Here is a 21,782-nt window from a genome sequence, read left to right as displayed (position 1 = left end):
AGAAGTCGCACAATACGAAGGTTGACGAATTAATGCCAACCACACTGCTATCAAACCTTCCGCTCAGAATTCCCAGCTCAAGAAGTTGTTCACCGGGGGACAGATCCCTTGAGGCTAAGATCAAAGACTCGGATATAGATGCCACGTCGCTCTCTTCATCATCGCTTCCCGAATCATCAGAGCAGGTTTCTGCAGCCTCCCGAGTCTTCAGCAGCATCTTTTCTCGGGCGTATTTTAGCTGCCGAATTTCGGCTTGGAGATTGTGAATTCGTTGCTGACGCTCTTCGCATAACAATTCCAGCTCTTTCATGCGACGTTGGAGTTGGTTTGAGTTCGAAATCTTCGATGTTGTCAGTTCTTCGATCTCCAAAGCAAGTTCGCGATTGATATTCGTTTGTGCTTGAAGCATTTTCTCACAGCGCTCCAGTTCCTGCATCGACTTTAAGTGCGCGATTTGGAGAACGTGTACACGATTCCGCAGGTGCTTCACACTGGAGTCATCATCCGGTCCGAGGAAACTTTTAGCTGAAGGGAGGTCTCCATATTTGCGACTTACTACGCCTCCACCTCTACAAAAGCGGGCACCACAGAAAAAATCAGTGCATGCACCCTCAATCTTGAACGACTACAACAACATACGTACACGGTTAGCATCGGAGCTGGCCCTCTTCCGGGTGATGCATTGTTATTCACAGGCGAGGAGCATGCGTCTCGCTTTTCAGGAGGTTGGTGCTGTGGTTCCGGTGTATGCGGGCGGACGATGACCAAAGGCTCCGGTCTCGGTACCAGCACTGGCACACTGCCAGCCGTTGATTTTATGGCTTCAAGGCTTCTTGCATTTCTTTCCTCCATCAAATGGTGGGCCATTTGCGCTAAATCCTGCTCTACGCGATCCTTTGCCTGCTTCAGCTGTTTGATACTGCTCTGTAATTCACGAATGACACCTTGTAGTTTCTGATTTTCTTCTGTCATGTGAGATATTGTCGCTTTTTGTTCTTGCGTCAACTTCTCTAAATCGAAAAGTTTATCAATACGTTCCTTCCGCTGAAAGGCGTCGTTGATAAATGGGCTCTCACAAAGCGAAGTCATTCGCTCCTCCAAGCGGCGATTTTGTTCACGCAGCAACGCGATGTCCTTCTCCTGGTCCCCAGCTTTCATTATGCGAATCTCCAATTCTTCTTTTTCCATCATTGCGTCCTGCAACTGGGTTCGAAGCTTATGCACCTGGCGATTCATCTGCTCCATTTGCCCCAGCGTTTTCTCCTGAATTTCACGCTCTGCCAGCGCATTGGCCTCCAAGTTTTCGTAGCGGGCATTCAAAATCGCTAGCTGGACTTGGCGGTCGCGTAGCTCTCGCTTCATCTGGTCCAGCTCTAAGGTAGTCGTTTCTTTGTTATTATCTCCTGCTTCGTCATCTTCGCCATCGCTTGGCCCAGAGTCCTCATTGTTGTCTCGTCTTGGCTTTAGCTGCAATCGACTGCTATGCGACCGCAGTTGCTCATTTTCCGCTTGTAGCTTCATCAACTGTTTTTCTACAATCACCAGCCGCTTCTTCAGCGCTACCTCCAAGTCTCCTGAGAACGTGTCTCGGTGTAACTTCCGCGCGCTTTCGGCCTGCTTCTCCAGCGTGTTCCCTGCGAAGCCCACCCCGCTACTAGGCGTGCTCCGAGCAGGAGGGGGTCGCTTCTGCGCCGACGGTCGAGTTGCCGCAGCAGAGCCACTGCCCAGTCGCTTCAAGGAGCTGGACTGGCGACACTGCTCCTCCAGCCAGCGATTCTTCTCCATCAGCGCCTGGTTCTTCTTCCGCAACGCAGCGTTCTCGCTCTTCAGGGCAGATATGAACTTCTCCGTGTCCAGGTCTCGTCTCACAGGGAGAACAGCAGCTTTATTACCGCCGGTCTCTGCAGGAATAAAACAAAATAAAACAAAAAATTAGCAAGATACGTAACGACACCAAAGCCTAGTCTGTCTGCGTGTACCTGGGTTCTCCTGGTTGCTCTTCCCTTCGCCCTGCCGCTTCTTGGTGAGCTTCTCCTCGATCATCGCCAACTTCGTGTACATCCTGATAATAATAATAATAATAAAATAAATAAATAAAAGATTAGCTGGGATCCTGGCACAAGACGCAGAGCTGCCTGCCCAGCGGCGCACCGCTTGATGGTGGCCTCCTGCTCATTCTTCTTCTTCTTTAGCTCCGTGTTCTCATCGCGCAGCAGCAGGTACTTGTCCTCATACTCGCTCGGCATAGCCGCAGCGTTCCGGCGCCGAGTCGCCCAGTGCGGAGTGCGGAGTGCGGAGTGCGGAGTGCGGAATGCGGAATGCAGGTTGAAGGCAAAAAGGAAACTTCCGGGCATACAAAGATCAAGTGAGGAGTGGCTGCAGCGGGGCTAGGGCTGCTGACGTCACTGTTCGCTTTAGTGCCATTTCTTTTTGAGCCAACCAACCGCCGAGGGAGAGCTCATCAATCGCCACCAGAAAGAGAACCAACAGCGCAGCGTCGCCGACCGCCGAGAGCTCCTCGACGCCCGCAGCAGCAGCCAACGCCCGACCAGTCTACACACACACACGCACGCACACAGCAGCACAGACAGCAGCAGCATGAGCGAGCAGAAGAACGTGAAGGAGCCCCAGCCAGCCGAGGAGCACAAGGACGCGGCGGTCGCCGTCCCCGCCACCGTGGACGACGTGGCCACCAAGGTGACTACGACCGACTGTGACTGACTGAATGAAGATACCGGTGGCTGACGCGCCTTGTTGTATATACGCGTCTTGTGCTTTGTGTGTGGATGGGGAGCAGCACCCGCTGCAGAACCGCTGGGTGCTGTGGTACGACAACCCGAAGAAGCGCCACTCGACCGAGTCCTGGGAGGAGAACCTCAAGAACGTCTACACCTTCAGCACGGTGGAGGACTTTTGGTGGTACGTGCGCAGCAGCTTTGGCATGCTGGATGTGGCGTAGTGTGTGGCGGACGTTGACTCTGGCGTGGATTTCTGGTGACTGGCAGCCTGTACAACAACATCCTGGCGCCCACGAAGCTCTCGATCGGCAGCAACTACCACTTGTTTAAGGAGGGCATCCGACCCATGTGGGAGGACCCCATCAACGCCAAGGGTGGCAAGTGGATTTTCACCAACCCTCGCTCGCGGAAAGCGCGACTAGATGAGTGCTGGCTCTACGTGGTACGTTCGTTGCAACACTGATGGCAACGATGGTCTGTGTGGGCGCTGACGTGGTTGTGGATCCATTGCAGATGCTTTCGCTGATCGGCGAGACGCTGCAGGACGAGGACGACGTCTGCGGCGCTGTAGTTAGTGTGCGCAAGGCGCAGGACCGTATCGCCATCTGGAGCGCAACAGCTAACGCTGAGGACCGCCAGAAGGCTATTGGACGGGGCTTCCGTCAGGCGCTCGTTGACCTTGGCAAGAACGAAACGCTCAAGTACCAGTCGCACGCCGACGCTGCGGCCAGTGGATCCAGTTTCCAGAACGAAGTGTACGTGTGCCATTATCAGATATTCGCTACGATGTTCATGAGGCTAATGTGTGTTGCTGGTATTTGTCGCTGTGTTAGATTGTATGAGGCGTAACTCAACGCCGATGTAATCGAGCGCACGGTTAGTTTCACATTCGCGTAGTAGAGATCTGCAGTATATGCAATTCATACAGCATTTTGAACATTCGACACCTTCAGTCTTGCTTCAAGCATTCGCCGGCTGTATCGTGACAGTAGCGGATGAAGAACAACAAAGCAGACGAACTGTGCGTGTTTCAACATGTACATCGTGTTTAAAACCTTCGCCTAGTTGTCCACGCGAAAGAGCCGCACAGACTCGTCGTCGCTCGCCGTTAGAAGCCCAGCGACAGGGTTGCCTTCGAAGGCGGGGATGAAGGTCATATCGAGCACCATGTCGGTGTGTCCAGCCAGCGTCTTCATGAGTTGTCCTGTCCGGGCGTCCCAGACGTAGATCAGGCCCTCTACCGTGCACGAGTACACGATCGGGTGCATGGGGTGCCACAGGAGCTTGATCACACCGGCAGGGTGGCGGCAAACGTGACGGCACTGCATCGAGCTGTTAGGATTAATTTCATCAAAGATAATGATAGCGCGTCACAAAAAGTTACCTGGTTCGTCGCCAAGTCCCAGATGCGCAAGTATCCACCAAGGCAGCCTGTAGCCGCCCAGTTCATCGTGTTGCAAAATCCGCCGCTGCGTCACAAAGCGCTTTGTTAGCAAAGTAGCCAATGTCAAGTACAGCAATTGGCACACACCACTCCACGGAGTTCTCCGTTGCAGTCGAGGTATCATTGACAGTGCCAGCGACACTAGCGTCGACACCATCGTGCGAAAGTGTTGCGAGGACACGCTTCGTCTGGACTTGGATAAGGCGGGCAGTGCCATCTTGCGAGCCCGAAAGCGCCAGTGGTTGCTGTTTACAAGCAAAGCACGGTCAATACCCCAGTGTGTCATATTAAATTCTTGGAATTGGATTACGCACGCTCGGGTGGCAGGCGACAAACGTCACAGGGCCTTCGTGGAAGTCGTGGCTGTTGAATCACAGCAAGTGAAGTGTAAGACAATACTGCAACATTCAGCAAAATAGACAAAAGCGTACCCCCGGAAAACGTGGTTGCATTCACCCGTCTTCGGGTTCCACACGCGCACCGTCGCATCGGAGCTGCCAGTCACGATCATCTGCAACGCATCGAGCAATGAAGCGTTAAGACGACGCCAACAAATTAACTAGACAGCATGACACCAGCCCACACGCACCTTTCCAGAGCCCGTGAACGAGCCACACGTGACACCATCCTCGTGTCCGGCGAACACATGCATGCACTCGCCCGTGGTGGCCAGCCACATCCACACAGTGCCGTCGCCAGAGCCCGCCAGCACCACGTTGCCCTTCTTGTGCCAGCAGACCCACTCGACCTCCTGCGATGGTCCCTCCAGGTTCTGCACCAAGCCGCCGGTAGCAACGTCCCAGATCTTAACGACGCCGTCGTAGCCGCCGGTGGCCGCGTACTTGCCGTCGAAGCTGAAGTCCACGCTCACCACGGAGTCCTGATGGCCCGCCAGCGTGTATAGCACGTTGCCGTCCTCGCGGTTCCAGATGACAGCGACGTCGTCGCCTCCGCCAGTGATGACGATGCGTGGGTCCACCGGGTTCACCCTGACCGAGTACACGGGGCCCGAGTGCTTGTTGAAGACCTAAATGTAGCCATCCTCCCTCAGACACGAGTCTCCATTGCACAACAAGAAGAAAAAAGGTTCCTACCATCTCCGCGTCGTCGCGCACGTCGGCATCCTCGGCCGAGATCTTGCCGTCGTCGTCTTCGTCCTCCATGGCGTCCTCATCGTCGTCTGCGTCAACGTCAGTCAGTCCGAGGGTTCCAGCGATGCTCCTGCTGCTGCTACTGCACCTTGCGGGGCCTCGCCGATGTCGAACTCCTGCGTTGTCTCCTCGGCCGTGATGACCTCGATCTCCGTCTCCTCGGGCGCGTTGGCGTCCGTCATGTGCGTGTCGGCCATGGCTGCGGTCTGATACAGTGAGGTAGGTAGTACCGAGGTTGTCAAATTGGTTGGGCATCTGGCGCCGGCGTCTGATTCGTCGAAAATGATAGGTATTTAGGCCAATCGCCGTCTGCCACTTTAGAGCACTACAGTCTGCGGCGGCGCACTCTGGAAAGATGCGATTCAGTGTGACCGCCACGACGGCCGTCGTCGCCTGCTCCTGCATGGCGGCGGCCTACGTCGGCGTGCTGTACACGCTGCCCCAGGCGATCCGGCGGCTGCCGCGCGACCACCCCACGCACGTACGCGCTGGGCCAGCAGCACAGCTCTCGGTCTCCGCTGTCCTCTGACTCTGTCTCTCTCTCTCTCTCTCTCTCTTGGTCGGTGGCTGCCTGCTGCAGATTCTGGCGCGCTTCCTGCTGATCTGCATCTTCTGCGCCATCTGCCCGTTCGTGCTGGCGGTCTTCTACGATCACGTACGTGCAAGGTCGGCCTGTTGCTGGAGGCTGGGGCTGATGCAGTGACGGACTGTTGCGCAGGACGAGGCGAGCATGTCGTTCGCGCAGTGGCTGGGCATCCGCTGGGAGGGGCTGCTGCAGGCCGTCGTCATCCCGCTCTTCATGACGGCCGTGCTGTTCACGGGCTCGCTGCTGGCCAACGCGCTGCGCCTGCTGAACGTGTCGAAGCAGTTCCACTCCAACGGGCTGTGGTTCGCCATCAAGAACTCGGCTCTGTACTACTCAATCACGCACGACCGGCTGCCGTCGCTGCGCACTTACGTCCTGGTACGGAAACAGAGGAGGAGGAGCTGGCACACTTGAGGTGTGCTGACTGGGCTGTGCGTGCTGACTGCAGGGCCCGCTGACGGAAGAGTTCGTGTTCCGGAGCTGCATGGTCCCGCTGCTCGTATGCGCGGAATTCACTGTCAAGCAGATCATTTTGGGCAGCCCACTGATGTTTGGAGCAGGTAGGGAAGGAGGAGGCACAATCAGAATTTGAAGTGCGGGCTTGAGGGCTTACTGTTGATATTGTGTGTTTTGCGCTCGTTGCGTTTAGCCCACCTACACCACTTCATGGAGTATGTGCGGCATGGCCGGTCTCCCAAGGACGCTGCGTTGACTGTTGGTAAGGGTCTTTCGTTGGTACCACGCAGTACTGTCCTGAGGATGTCTCACACGGTTATGAATTGTTGTACAGGCTTTCAACTCATCTACACGTCGCTTTTCGGAGCATACGCTACCTTCATCTTCTTGAGAACAGGTGGGCTCGATTTTTTGTTTTTCTTGCGCATTGCGCTCTTCGAGCTGATTGCTGCTGTAGATGTTGCTTGTGCTCGTCATCTCACATTGGCGTGCTTCTAATTCGTTTGGTTATGGCAGGACACTTCGCGTCAATTTTCCTTGTCCACGTCTTTTGCAACGTCATGGGGTTTCCAGACCTTTCTTTCTTCAACCCGGAGAGCTCGCTGCATCCTTATCGATTAGGTGAGTTACTTCGAAGATTTTGTAGCGACGAGGGTAACGACGAGTGCTGACATGTATGAGGTCTGTGTCTGGACTTTTGAAGTACTCCTCGGGGCTTATTTCTTCGGCATCTACGGTTTCTCGCTTCTCCTAATGCCACTGACGGAGCCAGCTATCTACTCAGCGGAGATGTGGAACATGACTGCTTCTCCAGTAGAGCACGAGTTTGTGTTCGGGTACTCGGAAACTCTTTAAGATCCGACCCCTACAAAACGGTGCTGAGGCACAGCGCTGAGGCATGTGTCCTCTCCTCGCATTGTATCCGCAGTGGACAGCACACACTATAGAGCATTTCATTAACCGAGAGCGTAAGACCACCGCACTACTTACAACAATGGCGCGGTTGCTGTTCACATAATATTGCCATTTACTTGGGGCCCACCCCTGGAGTTCTTCGCGCTGACTGTGTCCCTCGTCGATGCTGGGAACCCTCAGACGCGCGAAGAGTGCACTAACAGCCAGACCCCGTAAAGAAATACCACCTTTTTGTGGAGCGAAGCTAGCACTGAGTTTACTGGAACATGTGCTCCTCATCCGTACTTCGATCTGGCGTGGCTGCGGTTTCTCCATTGGACACAACAGCCTTGCTGTTGACAACACTACCTTCTCCAGCCGTAGCGACCCGTTCCTCCAGCTCTCTGGCACGGATCTGTCAAAACATAACCGTTAAACAAAATCCCTTGTCTAAATCATACTGCTGTTGCCTTACCTTGCTTTGAGAAAGTTCTCGCTGAAGGTTAATCACCTCTGCTCGCAGCGCCATGTGATCCGAAGTTAATTGATCAACTAGTTTGTCTTTGTTCCGTAATCGTTGTCGCAGATTCTGGGCCACAAAATAAAGTTGAGATCAATGGATCAGTTCGCAAAAACGACTACAAATCATGTGTACCTTGTTCGCCAGTCGTAGTTCTGCAGCAAGTCTACCTTCGCCAACAGAGAATCCCCCACGTCCACCAAGACCTAACATATCTTGCTGACTGATAAGCCATGATCGTTGCAATGTCGAATGCGCCTCTAATGCGCTGCGCAGGAGCGTAGACTGTTGATCAAACATGTGCTGCATCTCGCTGGTCGAGGGTGAAAGGAAAAACTCGCGGGCATCCATGTTGTCGAGTTCTTTCGTTTGATCACCACCAAACCTTCGTTTCTGGTTGCCAGAACCTGGTTTTGACAAATCATCGAAGGCTATCATCACATCCATTCCTTCCGACAAGCTAAGACCTGATCCCACACGAGTTGCAGCTGGAGGGCCAGACAGCTCATTCACAGAGCCTAATGACGGGCTCCTGCTTCGTACCGACCCTAAGTTTTGCGGAGATGCATCTTCGCCTTCACTTAACTCATCACTCATGTAAGATCCGATACCACTTCGACCATCGAATTCGTCCCCGCTTGCATACAATGGCGCGGCTGAAACAAGGGCTGTCCACTCTTCCAGCGACTTAGCATCCAAACGTGCGTAATACTTGTCTTCAAATGGCCCACATTCCTGGCGCCATCGCAGAGGCCACTTCGTCTCCGCATCCACCAAATCGTTATCGTCGTCGTCGCGTCCATTTTCTCTATCAGTGTGAAGACGCCGAATTTTGCCATCCAGAAAATTCAGCTTTTGCTGGTGAATTGCAAATTGCTCGTTGCGAATGATTTTCAATGTTTTTGCTGCTTCCATCAGCGGGTATGAGCGGTTGGCAATAAGATCGAGAGCGTTGGCCACAACCTCGTCAATATCGCGCGAAAATGCGGCTGATTCTTCATAATCCAATCGACGAATTTTTGCAAGAATCTTGAATAAATCCAATTGCGTTCGAGTGTCCTCAGATTGTCCATCCACAGGGTCCACACCACACAACAGAGGTCCGCAGAGCGGCGTTCCTTGTCGATTTGTTGCCAACGTTGACCAGATCTTTTCCAGTCTTTTGGCAAGCTGGACCTTAGCTGGTGCGTTGAGATAGCAATTAGGACACATAAATGTCCGCGATTTCTTGGAGAAAATTTGTCCCTGTGGGAGCTAAACACAACGTCAATACCCAATGCAATGACCGATTATACGAGCTTAGCAACTTACCTCAGGCAGAGCTTCTTCCGTTATCGCGAGAGGGCACTGATTGCACTTCCATAGTACATTTTTGACGTTAACCTTGCGAGGAGATGGATGTTTCAGATTACTCGTTGTCTTCTCACCGTCGTCACAGAGTTCTTTTTCCCCTGTCAACGCGCATGTGTGCCGGGGGCAATACCAAGTTGCGTCTTCGTCTTTTGGAAACGGGTAGGCACCCAAACAAAATTGATGGTAAACCTTGGTGCACGCTGGAAATTCGCACACGATCAACTCTCCTCCAAAACCGCAAAGCATACATTTCTCCTCTGATCGCTGCTCGTCGTCAGCAGTCCCGCTATCTGGGTCGGACAAAAGTTGAGCTCGGCTGTTAGGAATCGAAATTTGAGACGGCTTCTTTTTCCTTCCATCCAAACGTTTCGGTGCCGCTCTTGGGGGTGGCGATACTTCCCGAGACGATGAACGACGAGCACGAGGCTTTTTCAAGCCCCCGAGTCTATCAGGAGAAGTGGACGCCAAGCGGCGCTTCATCGTGCCGTCCCTGGATTTATGTTTGTGCTTCTTCGTCTTCTTTGCAGAAGGAGTCTTGGCTAGCGGCGCTTCTCCATCGAGACAATTCTCTTCCGTAACGTTGGAGTCTGGTTTATCCACCGCTTCTGCCTTCGCACGCTTCAACTGCTCCTTCTCGCGAGCTCTTTCTTGCTCTTTCTCCTTCTCTTTTTCGCAGTCTGGGCAAAACCAATCTCCAGGCGGGATCGCCACCAACGGCGGGCTCAAACAGTTCATATGGTACTCTCGCTTACAGTTTTTGCCGTCGCACAAGATAAGAAGCGAGTAGTGGTCGTCCACTCGATTGCAGCGTTCGCACGGCAAATCGACAGCTTCCTCCTTGCGCTCCATACTATCATTGAAAACAAGACACATAAGAAATTGCACGGGGGTAAAACACCTATGGAGTCCAGAAGCGAAATCACTCACATGCGGTCAAAGAAGCGCTTGCCTATTTCGTCCGTCACATCCATTACGAACTTAGCTTCGTCCAACGCTTCTTGGATGAGAGCCTGGTTGTATTTGTTGGACCCCGTCAGAGTCGTCAGATCTTCCGGGAAGGACTGGATGGACGATTTCGAGACCCAACCACTGCAGCAGTCGTGAAACACCACAATAAGCAGTTTGGTCAGTCTTCACAGCGCTTTCAACCAGTAATCCTGTCGAGCACCACAGTTTGCGCCACGTACTAGTTCCTGCTGCCGAAGAAGTAGACACACGCTTGGCCTTTCTTGGCCCGGTACCGCGCCATCTTGGCGAACTCTCCTGGCTCGCTAAACTGCACGACGCCAAGGAGAAAACCCGTCAGATCGACGCGCCATCCACTTGCCCTGGGCGCGCAAAGACAAAGAACGACAATAGAGGGCGTCCAGCGCACGTACCCTCGCAGGCCAGGGCTGGTATCGACCGACGCGGGCGAGCACGAGCCCGCCCCTCTGGTTGAGCACATCTCGGAGCGCGCTGTCACTGGTGGCCAGCAGCTCTGCAATGGCGACACGTAGCGGATACACGAACTGGTCAGCACTCAGTCAAGACCTCACGCAGAGCTTCCGGCTGCTAATAGAGCGGCAGCAACGTGTGTACGTGCTGAAGTATGTATATCGCACGCTCTCTCACCGTAGTACTCCTCCTTGCGCAGCGCCAGCTCCGCCGAGCTTATCCGTTCCTTGGTCATGACTCCCGCCGCCGTCCGACTGACCTGAGCAGCGCGCCAGTGGTTCGAGGCCGCGGGTAGGTGTCAGATCTGGCTACTGCGCTTGCTCCTGTGGTGGGTGCTGGCGCAGACGGAGAGAGGAAGGCGTGCGCGCACGTCGGCGGATCTCCGGATCTGTCTCGCTCGTCGCTTTGGAAGAGTGGTCCGACTGCGCTGCTGACTGCGAAACTACTTGTGGTGTGCACCACATAGGCATACTGAACGATCGTTTTGAAGGGGGTCTTTCAGAGAGCATGGACCGATCAACATGCAAGATAGGTAGTATTATAACTAAAATACTAATACAGCAGATCGCTGGATATTAATTACAGTGCTATTGGCCAAAGTCACCACTATTGTATGCCCCAAGGGTTTATTGTGGACCGCGGCGGCCGTACCAGTACACTGGTGGCGAGCCGGTGGTGACGAAGTTTTATTGGCGTCATCGGCAAATCCAGTATGGTACCGGTCCGGACGTTGGCTGGGAGAAATGGACTTAAGCTTCGTAATTGATCGTTATGGACACGATTGTTAGCTAGACTCAACAGGGAGTTGCAACGGCAAACACTCTGCGTTGCTACTTTTTCACATTGGAGATCACCAGTACGGCATTCAGCTCCACTGCGAAACAGACGCAAGGGGTGCGCCAAACGCGAATACGACATCGACCTCTCCCGCTACTGTAGTAGTAATCTATATAATACATCAGTTTCTTTTTGTACTAACATTCCCTATTTCAGCCCATAGTAATTCAGACTCGTGTCGACGATTTTTTTTTCAACGAGGAGTTTTATGCTGAGACTTACAGCGCTGAGCTCAAGTCAAAGTTCGTACCTTTTTTTGGCATATTTCGTGATAGCGCGACTTTTCGTTTTTATATGGCTTCGTTAATATCGGGGTCTTTAAATAATATCCGAGATGCATCCGCCTCGGAAACTTTGCCAACCTTAAAACTCAGATGAGCTTGCAAACAAAGTCTAAACTGCTCTAAACTGTCGCAGTATTCATATCCATGTCATTGTATACCTTACAAATCTCATGTTAATGGATCTTTCAGACCTCCCGAGATTTGCCGAGTGTTCCCCAAGCAGACGTACGCCAGGTGGACCTGGTAGCGGGGTCTTCAAGCAGCACCGCGCATTCTTCAACCCCTCTAGTCCATGCGACCACCCTGCACGAGATGCTGGAAATCCGCGGTGAAGACGAAGCTATCATCCAAGCCAGACCTGCGCTCAACCCCGGGAGTTTGCCACCATCAACGCAGGCGGAATTACCGCCTCCAGTATCCCCAAGTAACCGAGCTCATCCTGCACGCCAGCGTAAGCAGCCGAGACTTTGCAGTCCTTCTCCTCGCGATTCCCCGCCAAGCCAACGCAGGCAGCGCCGGATATGCCTCCCCAGCGCTAAGCGAAGCAAAAGTCGTCACCTTCTAATCGGCGCAGCGTGTGCCGTCGCCCAACTGGTAGTCGCCAAGGCCCGGCATCGACCTCAGCTCCTCGTATCCAAGCGTTGAGGGTTCCAACACAACCAGCAAACTATTTGGAGACCCCTTCGCCCCATATCTTTGTCACGCGATACCAGCATCGCCTCGCGCTTTGGTAGTTTATTCGACCCGCTGCTGCCGAAACGTTTTGCACCTATCGCCTAACTTTAAGAATGAACACGCTGCGTTCGCGTATCGAGCATGTCGATTCCCTTTAAGATCTCAAATCGTCAAGTCTTGCCCCACATGAAAAAGTTTCACGAGAAAGAGCTCTATGGCAAAATTCGCTCAAGCTCAACGTGAGGCCGCAGTCTGGATGGGACATTTGAGGATGCCGCAAACGAGTTAAGTGAAATTACTAGCGAGGAGAAGCCGCAGCTGAACAAGTTTCTTGCTCAATGGGTTGCAGGGAGTTTTCGTCCTCTCATTATTATCGAAGACCAAGGCTGAATTGACTTCGTCGTGTATATCACCCAGGTCTTGGAGCATGTGAATGTGCCGCTTCCAAAGCGTGAGCAGCTGCGTCGTCGCATCACCGCCCTCGCTAAAGAATTGCGCGAGCATGTAAAATGCGATATTGCCAAATCGTGCGTACTAGCGTACATACAGCGCTAGCGAAATCGTTGACTACATTTCTCGAGGTCGTCAAAGCTGGTCAATGCCCGACTGTTGCGATTGAAGATAGGATCGCCCAAGTTCAACTGGTGCTAAGGACAACAGTGGCAAGAATGTTCAGATCGGGCCACAGTCTGGTGGTGGTGACGAGAGTGAGGTGGTGTCATCCACTATACAAAAAAAACGCACGCACAGGAGTATCCACGGTGAAGCATTGCTTAAGCTGACTAATCTTGCGAATAATTCTACTGTTCGTGAGCTTGCCCACCCCGAACCCAAATTGTCGAAACGCTTAAATGCAAAATTATTGGGGATATTGTCTGTGGTTGGTGATGGTGTTCCGTATTCTCCATTTGAGCTGGCGAGTGCAAAACCAACGATTGATGAAACGCGAGTGAGGTACGATTTAGCATCCCACTGGTTAACAGTTGCTCCTCCGGAGCATGACGACTTGACATTGCACCGCAAATCTCTGCTGCGTTCGTCGGGTATGTGGAACGATCCGGCTTCCCAACCAGCACAAGCAGGGTTTACTTGGAATGATTTACCTGAAGTACTGCGCAAAAGTGCTAGAGCAAGGCTTAGTGTGTCGAATCGTTATCCGGTCCTCGCGGATCGATCGTTTCAAGAAACGTTTGACGTCGTGACAGCTGAGTTGATTCGCTGTCGCGCGTCTACTGATTTACGCAAGAGCCGTGATTATGGTGAGCGCGAACGTGGAGTACTGTGGATTTGCAGCTGTTGTTGAGCCTCAGAAGTGTGGACGCTTACATACGCCCATGACTGTGTACGGGCCTACGAGGACACTTCAGCTATTGATGCGTGTAGCGTGTAATGATGAGCTACAAAATATGGCAAAACACTGGATCGATAGTATGTCGCGTACATCCGTATCGGACAGCATTTGGCGTTGGCTTTCTCGGCTTAAGGAAATGAATGGAGAAACAGAATTGCGTGAATGAGGTCTAGTTGACGCGATAGCGGTTACGTCAGATACAAAAAGGCTATTGATGGAGGATATAATATAAACCGAGATGACAAGCTGCTGTAAAGCATACTTTGCATCCAGTAGTTTTGGAACAACACCGTTCTTCGCGAGATAGCATGGTGGTAGAAACAAATTTGCCACTTTCGCTGCTATCTCAGAGTCACACGAATCTATCTGTAATTTCGTGTGAAGATACAGGGGGCAGCATTCAGCAGTATCAACATGTTGTTGTCTTGAGCAGTGTGTCCGTAGTTGTAGGTAGTTGACCGTCAGACGGAGGGCCAATTTGGAAGTGAGGCTTCTCTAGTTCTTCATCCGGTTGGGTTCTCTTTTTCTGCAGTCCTTGTTGCCGCTGGAGCTCAGTAAACTCTCTTATTCTTATTATACTTTACAAATATCAAGTTCCTGTACTTCATGCATCTGTTTCTAACTGGATAAGAAATTCTGATCTGAATGTCAAAGCTAACGGAATTATATGACAAAAGAGATGGTGGTTATCAGAATACAGCTTCCGTTTTCGTTGCTGCTGTAGATGATGTGAGAAAATATCCAATCTCGGCGGAGGATAGGGATTCGCCTTTGCGGCAGGCAAAACATCCCGCATGTTGGACGGTAAATGCGTTTAGTGGTGCTCATGAGTGGCCTTTGAGCGTCATGATATACGCTCTACAAGGCGGTCATTCGTTCGTTTCGTCTGATGTGTTTTGGTGCATTTCCCCCTGGAGTTTAGTACGTTGGAGGATAATTATGAGTTTGGTGGTGGTGATATCGATTTGAACTTCAGTGATTGTGATTAGCATGACAACTGCGAAGACAAAGATTCCATAAATTCTCAAATTGATATGCAGCTTGGCAGTATAATTCGCGCTATTGAGAATGAAGTTCGCGACATGCAGTAGAGTATGGAAACTGTTGATTGAGAAAACGATTTAGTTGGGCACCATGGTGTAAGTATGCTAGGCGGGGTGCGCACATTCAAGATCGACGTAAAAATAGTGTTTGTGAGTCAAGTGCAATCTTTCGATCATCGCGGAATCCATTTTGCAGAATCTTCGCCTCCAGCGTTTAGGCCGTGGAGGGCGGTGGAGCGTGTGTGTACGGGTGAGAGGGTGCGGTGGTGGGAGCACAATGGGCATGCGAGCGGGTTTTGTATGATTTGACGTGTGCGCTTCAGGAAGGCAATTTTCGCATTTGGGTGGTGAGTGTAGTATGTCGTGCTTCTCCTATAGCTCAGTTGGTAGAGCGTGCGGCTGTTAACCTCAAGGTCGCTGGTTCAAACCCAGCTGGGAGAGCTTCTTTTGCGTCACGCACAACACACTGCTGCCCACGGACCGTTCTACCCGTTCTACCCGTCCTACTCCTTCTTGGCTTTATCGCGCGATACTCTACCACGCCTTGCTCCGTCGCCCTGCCGCCTCGCTGCTCTCGCTCTCTTTCGCGCGCGCGACATGCTCTACCCGTGTCTTAGCGCATCAGTGCTCTCACCGGTTGGCCACCCGGACGCGGCCTTCGCCATCCACCCTGGCGGATGGAAGATGGGCTGCCCAGACGCTGCGCTTGAGATTGTCCATTACCCAGCACATCACTCTCGTGGCTCGCGAGTTGTGTTGGCCACGATTGGGACCGACGCCGTCCCCAAGCGTTTGACTCGAGTTGGTCACGGCCGGCCTCGAAGTGGTGGACCTGGTCATGGTCTATATGTTGAGACGTGTCCCGCCTCCCGAAAAGTGCAGGGCGGGCCGTGAGAGCGATGATAGCGTCTGGAATCACGGCAAGAGCGCGACGCGGCGTGGGGGATGTTGAGAACCGCGCTAGAAGGCGTGAGAGCGATGTGGCGGTTTTGGGTCTGTGGAGGCGTTTGAGGCTGTGGAGGGCGGTGGAGCGTGTGTGTACGGGTGAGAGGGTGCGGTGGTGGGAGCACAATGGGCATGCGAGCGGGTTTTGTATGATTTGACGTGTGCGCTTCAGGAAGGCAATTTTCGCATTTGGGTGGTGAGTGTAGTATGTCGTGCTTCTCCTATAGCTCAGTTGGTAGAGCGTGCGGCTGTTAACCTCAAGGTCGCTGGTTCAAACCCAGCTGGGAGAGCTTCTTTTGCGTCACGCACAACACACTGCTGCCCACGGACCGTTCTACCCGTTCTACCCGTCCTACTCCTTCTTGGCTTTATCGCGCGATACTCTACCACGCCTTGCTCCGTCGCCCTGCCGCCTCGCTGCTCTCGCTCTCTCTCTCGCGCGCGACATGCTCTACCCGTGTCTTAGCGCATCAGTGCTCTCACCGGTTGGCCACCTGGACGCGGCCTTCGCCATCCACCCTGGCGGATGGAAGATGGGCTGCCCAGACGCTGCGCTTGAGATTGTCCATTACCCAGCACATCACTCTCGTGGCTCGTGAGTTGTGTTGGCCACGATTGGGACCGACGCCGTCCCCAAGCGTTTGGCTCGAGTTGGTCATGGCCGGCCTCGAAGTGGTGGACCTGGTCATGGTCTATATGGTGAGACGTGTCCCGCCTCCCGAAAAGTGCAGGGCGGGCCGTGAGAGCGATGATAGCGTCTGGAATCACGGCAAGAGCGCGACGCGGCGTGGGGGATGTTGAGAACCGCGCTAGAAGGCGTGAGAGCGATGTGGCGGTTTTGGGTCTGTGGAGGCGTTTGAGGCTGTGGAGGGCGGTGGAGCGTGTGTGTACGGGTGAGAGGGTGCGGTGGTGGGAGCACAATGGGCATGCGAGCGGGTTTTGTATGATTTGACGTGTGCGCTTCAGGAAGGCAATTTTCGCATTTGGGTGGTGAGTGTAGTATGTCGTGCTTCTCCTATAGCTCAGTTGGTAGAGCGTGCGGCTGTTAACCTCAAGGTCGCTGGTTCAAACCCAGCTGGGAGAGCTTCTTTTGCGTCACGCACAACACACTGCTGCCCACGGACCGTTCTACCCGTTCTACTCCTTCTTGGCTTTATCGCGCGATACTCTACCACGCCTTGCTCCGTCGCCCTGCCGCCTCGCTGCTCTCGCTCTCTTTCGCGCGCGCGACATGCTCTACCCGTGTCTTAGCGCATCAGTGCTCTCACCGGTTGGCCACCCGGACGCGGCCTTCGCCATCCACCCTGGCGGATGGAAGATGGGCTGCCCAGACGCTGCGCTTGAGATTGTCCATTACCCAGCACATCACTCTCGTGGCTCGCGAGTTGTGTTGGCCACGATTGGGACCGACGCCGTCCCCAAGCGTTTGACTCGAGTTGGTCTCGGCCCACCTCGAAGTGGTGGTGGACTTGGTCAGTGTATCACGGAACGGCGTTGCTCCGCATGGTAATTAGAACCCTCAGGGCAACTTGGTATAGGATCGGCTCCCCAAGTTTGCGTTTCGGCTAGCAATCAACAGTTCGGGCTTTGAAATGCATGTATGTATCGCCGGCATCATAGCTTTGATTGCTACGCCGCAAGATATCAGATATTAAATGATAGCGATGACGGGCGATTAGTAAGGCGACTGAGTTATCCCCACGTTTGGATAGTTCTTACGAACCAGTTAGGTTTGATTCAAACGAAGGCTTACCGCTATTAACATCCCACGGTACGAAGGTGCTCACCAAATATCTGTACAAAATAAACATGATAGACACATGAAGTTATCAGATTTCAGCATTACAAACATTTAGTAGATACATACTCAGCCAACAGATCCATCAGCTGCGGCTTCGAACAAGCCGCTTTATATGACGGGGGTGGTGGCCCTCCAAACATCAGAGTCTTAACCTTCGCGCGACCACAGCCTTCCCAATAAGGTTAAAGTAGATGCGTAGCACCAAATGCGAATCCAAACCGTCGATTGCACCCACATCGTGTTATACGATCTGTATAGTTTCTATCCTTGCCTACACGAATATCAACGATAACTTCCAAACGACTCCACTAACCCAAAACCGCCACATCGCTCTCACGCCTTCTAGCGCGGTTCTCAACATCCCCCACGCCGCGTCGCGCTCTTGCCGTGATTCCAGACGCTACCGTCGCTCTCACGGCCCGCCCTGCACTTTTCGGGAGGCGGGACACGTCTCACCATATAGACCATGACCAGGTCCACCACTTCGAGGCCGGCCATGACCAACTCGAGCCAAACGCTTGGGGACGGCGTCGGTCCCAATCGTGGCCAACACAACTCGCGAACCAGGCTCTTCAGCGAGAGGGATGTGCTGGGTAATGGACAATCTCAAGCGCAGCGGCTGGGCAGCCCATCTTCCATCCGCCAGGGTGGATGGCGAAGGCCGCGTCCGGGTGGCCAACCGGTGAGAGCACTGATGCGCTAAGACACGGGTAGAGCATGTCGCGCGCGCGAAAGAGAGCGAGAGCAGCGAGGCGGCAGGGCGACGGAGCAAGGCGTGGTAGAGTATCGCGCGATAAAGCCAAGAAGGAGTAGGACGGGTAGAACGGGTAGAACGGTCCGTGGGCAGCAGTGTGTTGTGCGTGACGCAAAAGAAGCTCTCCCAGCTGGGTTTGAACCAGCGACCTTGAGGTTAACAGCCGCACGCTCTACCAACTGAGCTATAGGAGAAGCACGACATACTACACTCACCACCCAAATGCGAAAATTGCCTTCCTGAAGCGCACACGTCAAATCATACAAAACCCGCTCGCATGCCCATTGTGCTCCCACCACCGCACCCTCTCACCCGTACACACGCTCCACCGCCCTCCACAGCCTCAAACGCCTCCACAGACCCAAAACCGCCACATCGCTCTCACGCCTTCTAGCGCGGTTCTCAACATCCCCCACGCCGCGTCGCGCTCTTGCCGTGATTCCAGACGCTATCATCGCTCTCACGGCCCGCCCTGCACTTTTCGGGAGGCGGGACACGTCTCAACATATAGACCATGACCAGGTCCACCACTTCGAGGCCGGCCGTGACCAACTCGAGTCAAACGCTTGGGGACGGCGTCGGTCCCAATCGTGGCCAACACAACTCGCGAGCCACGAGAGTGATGTGCTGGGTAATGGACAATCTCAAGCGCAGCGTCTGGGCAGCCCATCTTCCATCCGCCAGGGTGGATGGCGAAGGCCGCGTCCGGGTGGCCAACCGGTGAGAGCACTGATGCGCTAAGACACGGGTAGAGCATGTCGCGCGCGCGAAAGAGCGAGGCGGCAGGGCGACGGAGCAAGGCGTGGTAGAGTATCGCGCGATAAAGCGGGTAGAACGGGTAGAACGGTCCGTGGGCAGCAGTGTGTTGTGCGTGACGCAAAGAAGAAACTCTCCAGCCGCACGCTCTACCAACTGAGCTATAGGAGAAGCACGACATACTACACTCACCACCCAAATGCGAAAATTGCCTTCCTGAAGCGCACACGTCAAATCATACAAAACCCGCTCGCATGCCCATTGTGCTCCCACCACCGCACCCTCTCACCCGTACACACACGCTCCACCGCCCTCCACAGCCTCAAACGCCTCCACAGACCCAAAACCGCCACATCGCTCTCACGCCTTCTAGCGCGGTTCTCAACATCCCCCACGCCGCGTCGCGCTCTTGCCGTGATTCCAGACGCTATCATCGCTCTCACGGCCCGCCCTGCACTTTTCGGGAGGCGGGACACGTCTCAACATATAGACCATGACCAGGTCCACCACTTCGAGGCCGGCCGTGACCAACTCGAGTCAAACGCTTGGGGACGGCGTCGGTCCCAATCGTGGCCAACACAACTCGCGAGCCACGAGAGTGATGTGCTGGGTAATGGACAATCTCAAGCGCAGCGTCTGGGCAGCCCATCTTCCATCCGCCAGGGTGGATGGCGAAGGCCGCGTCCGGGTGGCCAACCGGTGAGAGCACTGATGCGCTAAGACACGGGTAGAGCATGTCGCGCGCGCGAAAGAGAGCGAGAGCAGCGAGGCGGCAGGGCGACGGAGCAAGGCGTGGTAGAGTATCGCGCGATAAAGCCAAGAAGGAGTAGAACGGGTAGAACGGGTAGAACGGGTAGAACGGGTAGAACGGTCCGTGGGCAGCAGTGTGTTGTGCGTGACGCAAAAGAAGCTCTCCCAGCTGGGTTTGAACCAGCGACCTTGAGGTTAACAGCCGCACGCTCTACCAACTGAGCTATAGGAGAAGCACGACATACTACACTCACCACCCAAATGCGAAAATTGCCTTCCTGAAGCGCACACGTCAAATCATACAAAACCCGCTCGCATGCCCATTGTGCTCCCACCACCGCACCCTCTCACCCGTACACACACGCTCCACCGCCCTCCACAGCCTCAAACGCCTCCACAGACCCAAAACCGCCACATCGCTCTCACGCCTTCTGTAGTGGGTCTAACTTGACTCACTACTTTAGCTTACACGTTGCGCAACGTGTATGAGGAAGCGTAAGTACTTAGTAGTTACTTAGGTTAATTATATTTGAATACACAAATATAAGTTAACTTAGACAAGACTCCAAGTAGCTAGTTTAAGGTAAATTGAGAACTGTATTGTTTGTAAATTGATCTTCCTCTAAAATCTGCTAAAAACTGTTTATCATCTATGAAAGGGTTGGCAGCGGCTGGCTGTCAGAGCCCCGCTAATATGCATGTCTCTGATTGGTAGAAAGATGCTGCTTTCTACCAATAGGATCTTTGGGTATGTGTGGACCACTCACTGTGGTGGTCCACTTCAATGTATCCATCGGTGTGTCTTACACCAATGTAAGGACGTATCCAAAACGTTTAACAGATAACCTATCTGTTAAATTCACAAGTGGCTTGCAGCCACTTGTACGTGTAACCGTTACACCATCCCCCCCATAAGGTTAGACGCGCGGGGTCCCCGCACGTCAATCTTTGGAATTGACCATTCGTCAATTCTCCGCGTTTGGAGAAGAAACCCGCGCTCATTCAACAATGAGCGCGCCTCAAAGAAGTCCGCAAAGTCGGTGGGGAGTCATCTCTCCATCGACGACTACTTCGAACGCCAGAAGGCGAAGTACGGCGACGTCGTCGACTTCGACGACGACGATGAAGACATGGAGGGCGAGGAGGACTCGCCCTCAAAGCGTAAAGACTCAGTGTCGAGCGAATCGCTCGACCCTCACGCCAAGAACGTTCGCCCGCGTGAAGGGGACGAATCGGACGCTTCGAGTTCGAAGCGTTCGCGTACTGAGAGTGATACCCCACTCGCTTCAGCTGGGGCTCTCAGTACTCCGCGCGCTGCACCTGCAGCGCGTGATGTTAAAGGTCAAGGCTCTCCGCGCACTGCGCCTGCAGCGCGCGATCCATGGATGCCGTCCGCGTCCGAGATCACGGACCGGTATGGGAACTCGGTACCTCCGAATGAGGTGCCGCTGTACGTATGCAGCGCCATCAAATATGACGCTGTGGCTGCCGAGCTGCACTTTGATGCGGAAACGCATCAAAGGCGCGATTACTACATCGGACTCTTTCATGAGCTCCGATGGTTTCAAAGCAAGAAGACCTCTTCTCGCAGCAAAGTGCCCGAATGGCAGGCACTTTGTCAAAGTTGGAATGCCTTTGTTGAGAACTTCAACAAGAGGCCGAGTGCTTACCGTGATCGGATTAAGCAAGCGCGTGATCGCTTCGAGACGTACTCGAAGCGTGGAAAGCTGGAGCAACTTCATGTTGCTGCTGAGGAGGCAAATGTGCCGTGCGCTGTGCCCGAGGGCTTTCAGTGCACGAAGTGCTTTCCAGGCGCGGTACGCTTGAGCGACCGCGACCTGAACGGGTACACGTCGTTCCGTGTGCCCGAGAGTCTCAAAGAGCTCCGTGCTAAGTTCTTAGCACGTGAGGGTTCGGGCGCTAGCGATGATCGCAGCGCTCGCGTTACTTCCGCTGCGCCAGCGCGTACTGCTCTTCGTACGCCCTCACCATTTCCGGAACGTCCTC

General features: G+C 53.7%; 5 protein-coding genes across 5 annotated transcripts; 2 read left to right on the top strand and 3 right to left on the bottom strand.

Annotated features, from left to right (window-relative positions):
- Nucleotides 1–555: 555 nt before the first annotated feature.
- IUM83_01528 (fantom protein) lies at nucleotides 556–2,246 on the bottom strand (the record flags this gene model as incomplete). The annotated part of the gene is made up of 4 exons (XM_067925390.1): nucleotides 556–569; nucleotides 945–1,901; nucleotides 1,980–2,062; nucleotides 2,152–2,246. The coding sequence occupies 4 exons, from the start codon at nucleotides 2,244–2,246 to the stop codon at nucleotides 556–558; spliced, it is 1,149 nt and encodes a 382-aa protein (XP_067797599.1).
- A 352-nt stretch (nucleotides 2,247–2,598) lies between these two features.
- IUM83_01527 (putative eukaryotic initiation factor 4E) lies at nucleotides 2,599–3,587 on the top strand (the record flags this gene model as incomplete). The annotated part of the gene is made up of 5 exons (XM_067925389.1): nucleotides 2,599–2,697; nucleotides 2,798–2,919; nucleotides 3,006–3,180; nucleotides 3,252–3,493; nucleotides 3,572–3,587. The coding sequence occupies 5 exons, from the start codon at nucleotides 2,599–2,601 to the stop codon at nucleotides 3,585–3,587; spliced, it is 654 nt and encodes a 217-aa protein (XP_067797737.1).
- A 212-nt stretch (nucleotides 3,588–3,799) lies between these two features.
- Nucleotides 3,800–5,530, bottom strand: IUM83_01526 (Angio-associated migratory cell protein; the record flags this gene model as incomplete). Its single annotated transcript, XM_067925388.1, has 8 exons — nucleotides 3,800–4,060; nucleotides 4,123–4,207; nucleotides 4,270–4,427; nucleotides 4,497–4,545; nucleotides 4,614–4,693; nucleotides 4,772–5,209; nucleotides 5,277–5,362; nucleotides 5,422–5,530. The coding sequence occupies 8 exons, from the start codon at nucleotides 5,528–5,530 to the stop codon at nucleotides 3,800–3,802; spliced, it is 1,266 nt and encodes a 421-aa protein (XP_067797736.1).
- Nucleotides 5,531–5,688: 158 nt separating this feature from the next.
- Nucleotides 5,689–7,230, top strand: IUM83_01525 (prenyl protein protease; the record flags this gene model as incomplete). The annotated part of the gene is made up of 8 exons (XM_067925387.1): nucleotides 5,689–5,814; nucleotides 5,914–5,988; nucleotides 6,052–6,297; nucleotides 6,368–6,479; nucleotides 6,569–6,637; nucleotides 6,710–6,772; nucleotides 6,892–6,996; nucleotides 7,079–7,230. 8 exons carry the CDS (start codon nucleotides 5,689–5,691, stop codon nucleotides 7,228–7,230), a joined length of 948 nt encoding a protein of 315 aa, XP_067797739.1.
- Nucleotides 7,231–7,546: 316 nt separating this feature from the next.
- Nucleotides 7,547–10,814, bottom strand: IUM83_01524 (phd zinc finger (c3hc4 type) family protein; the record flags this gene model as incomplete). The annotated part of the gene is made up of 9 exons (XM_067925386.1): nucleotides 7,547–7,684; nucleotides 7,745–7,858; nucleotides 7,925–9,043; nucleotides 9,101–9,240; nucleotides 9,895–9,992; nucleotides 10,070–10,231; nucleotides 10,330–10,418; nucleotides 10,522–10,622; nucleotides 10,757–10,814. 9 exons carry the CDS (start codon nucleotides 10,812–10,814, stop codon nucleotides 7,547–7,549), a joined length of 2,019 nt encoding a protein of 672 aa, XP_067797738.1.
- Nucleotides 10,815–21,782: the final 10,968 nt, after the last annotated feature.

The sequence above is a fragment of the Phytophthora cinnamomi genome (genome assembly GCF_018691715.1).
Source record: "Phytophthora cinnamomi strain GKB4 chromosome Unknown Contig14, whole genome shotgun sequence".
NCBI classification, from domain to species: Eukaryota; Oomycota; class Peronosporomycetes; order Peronosporales; family Peronosporaceae; genus Phytophthora; species Phytophthora cinnamomi.
This window is presented reverse-complemented; position numbering and strand designations above follow the sequence as displayed.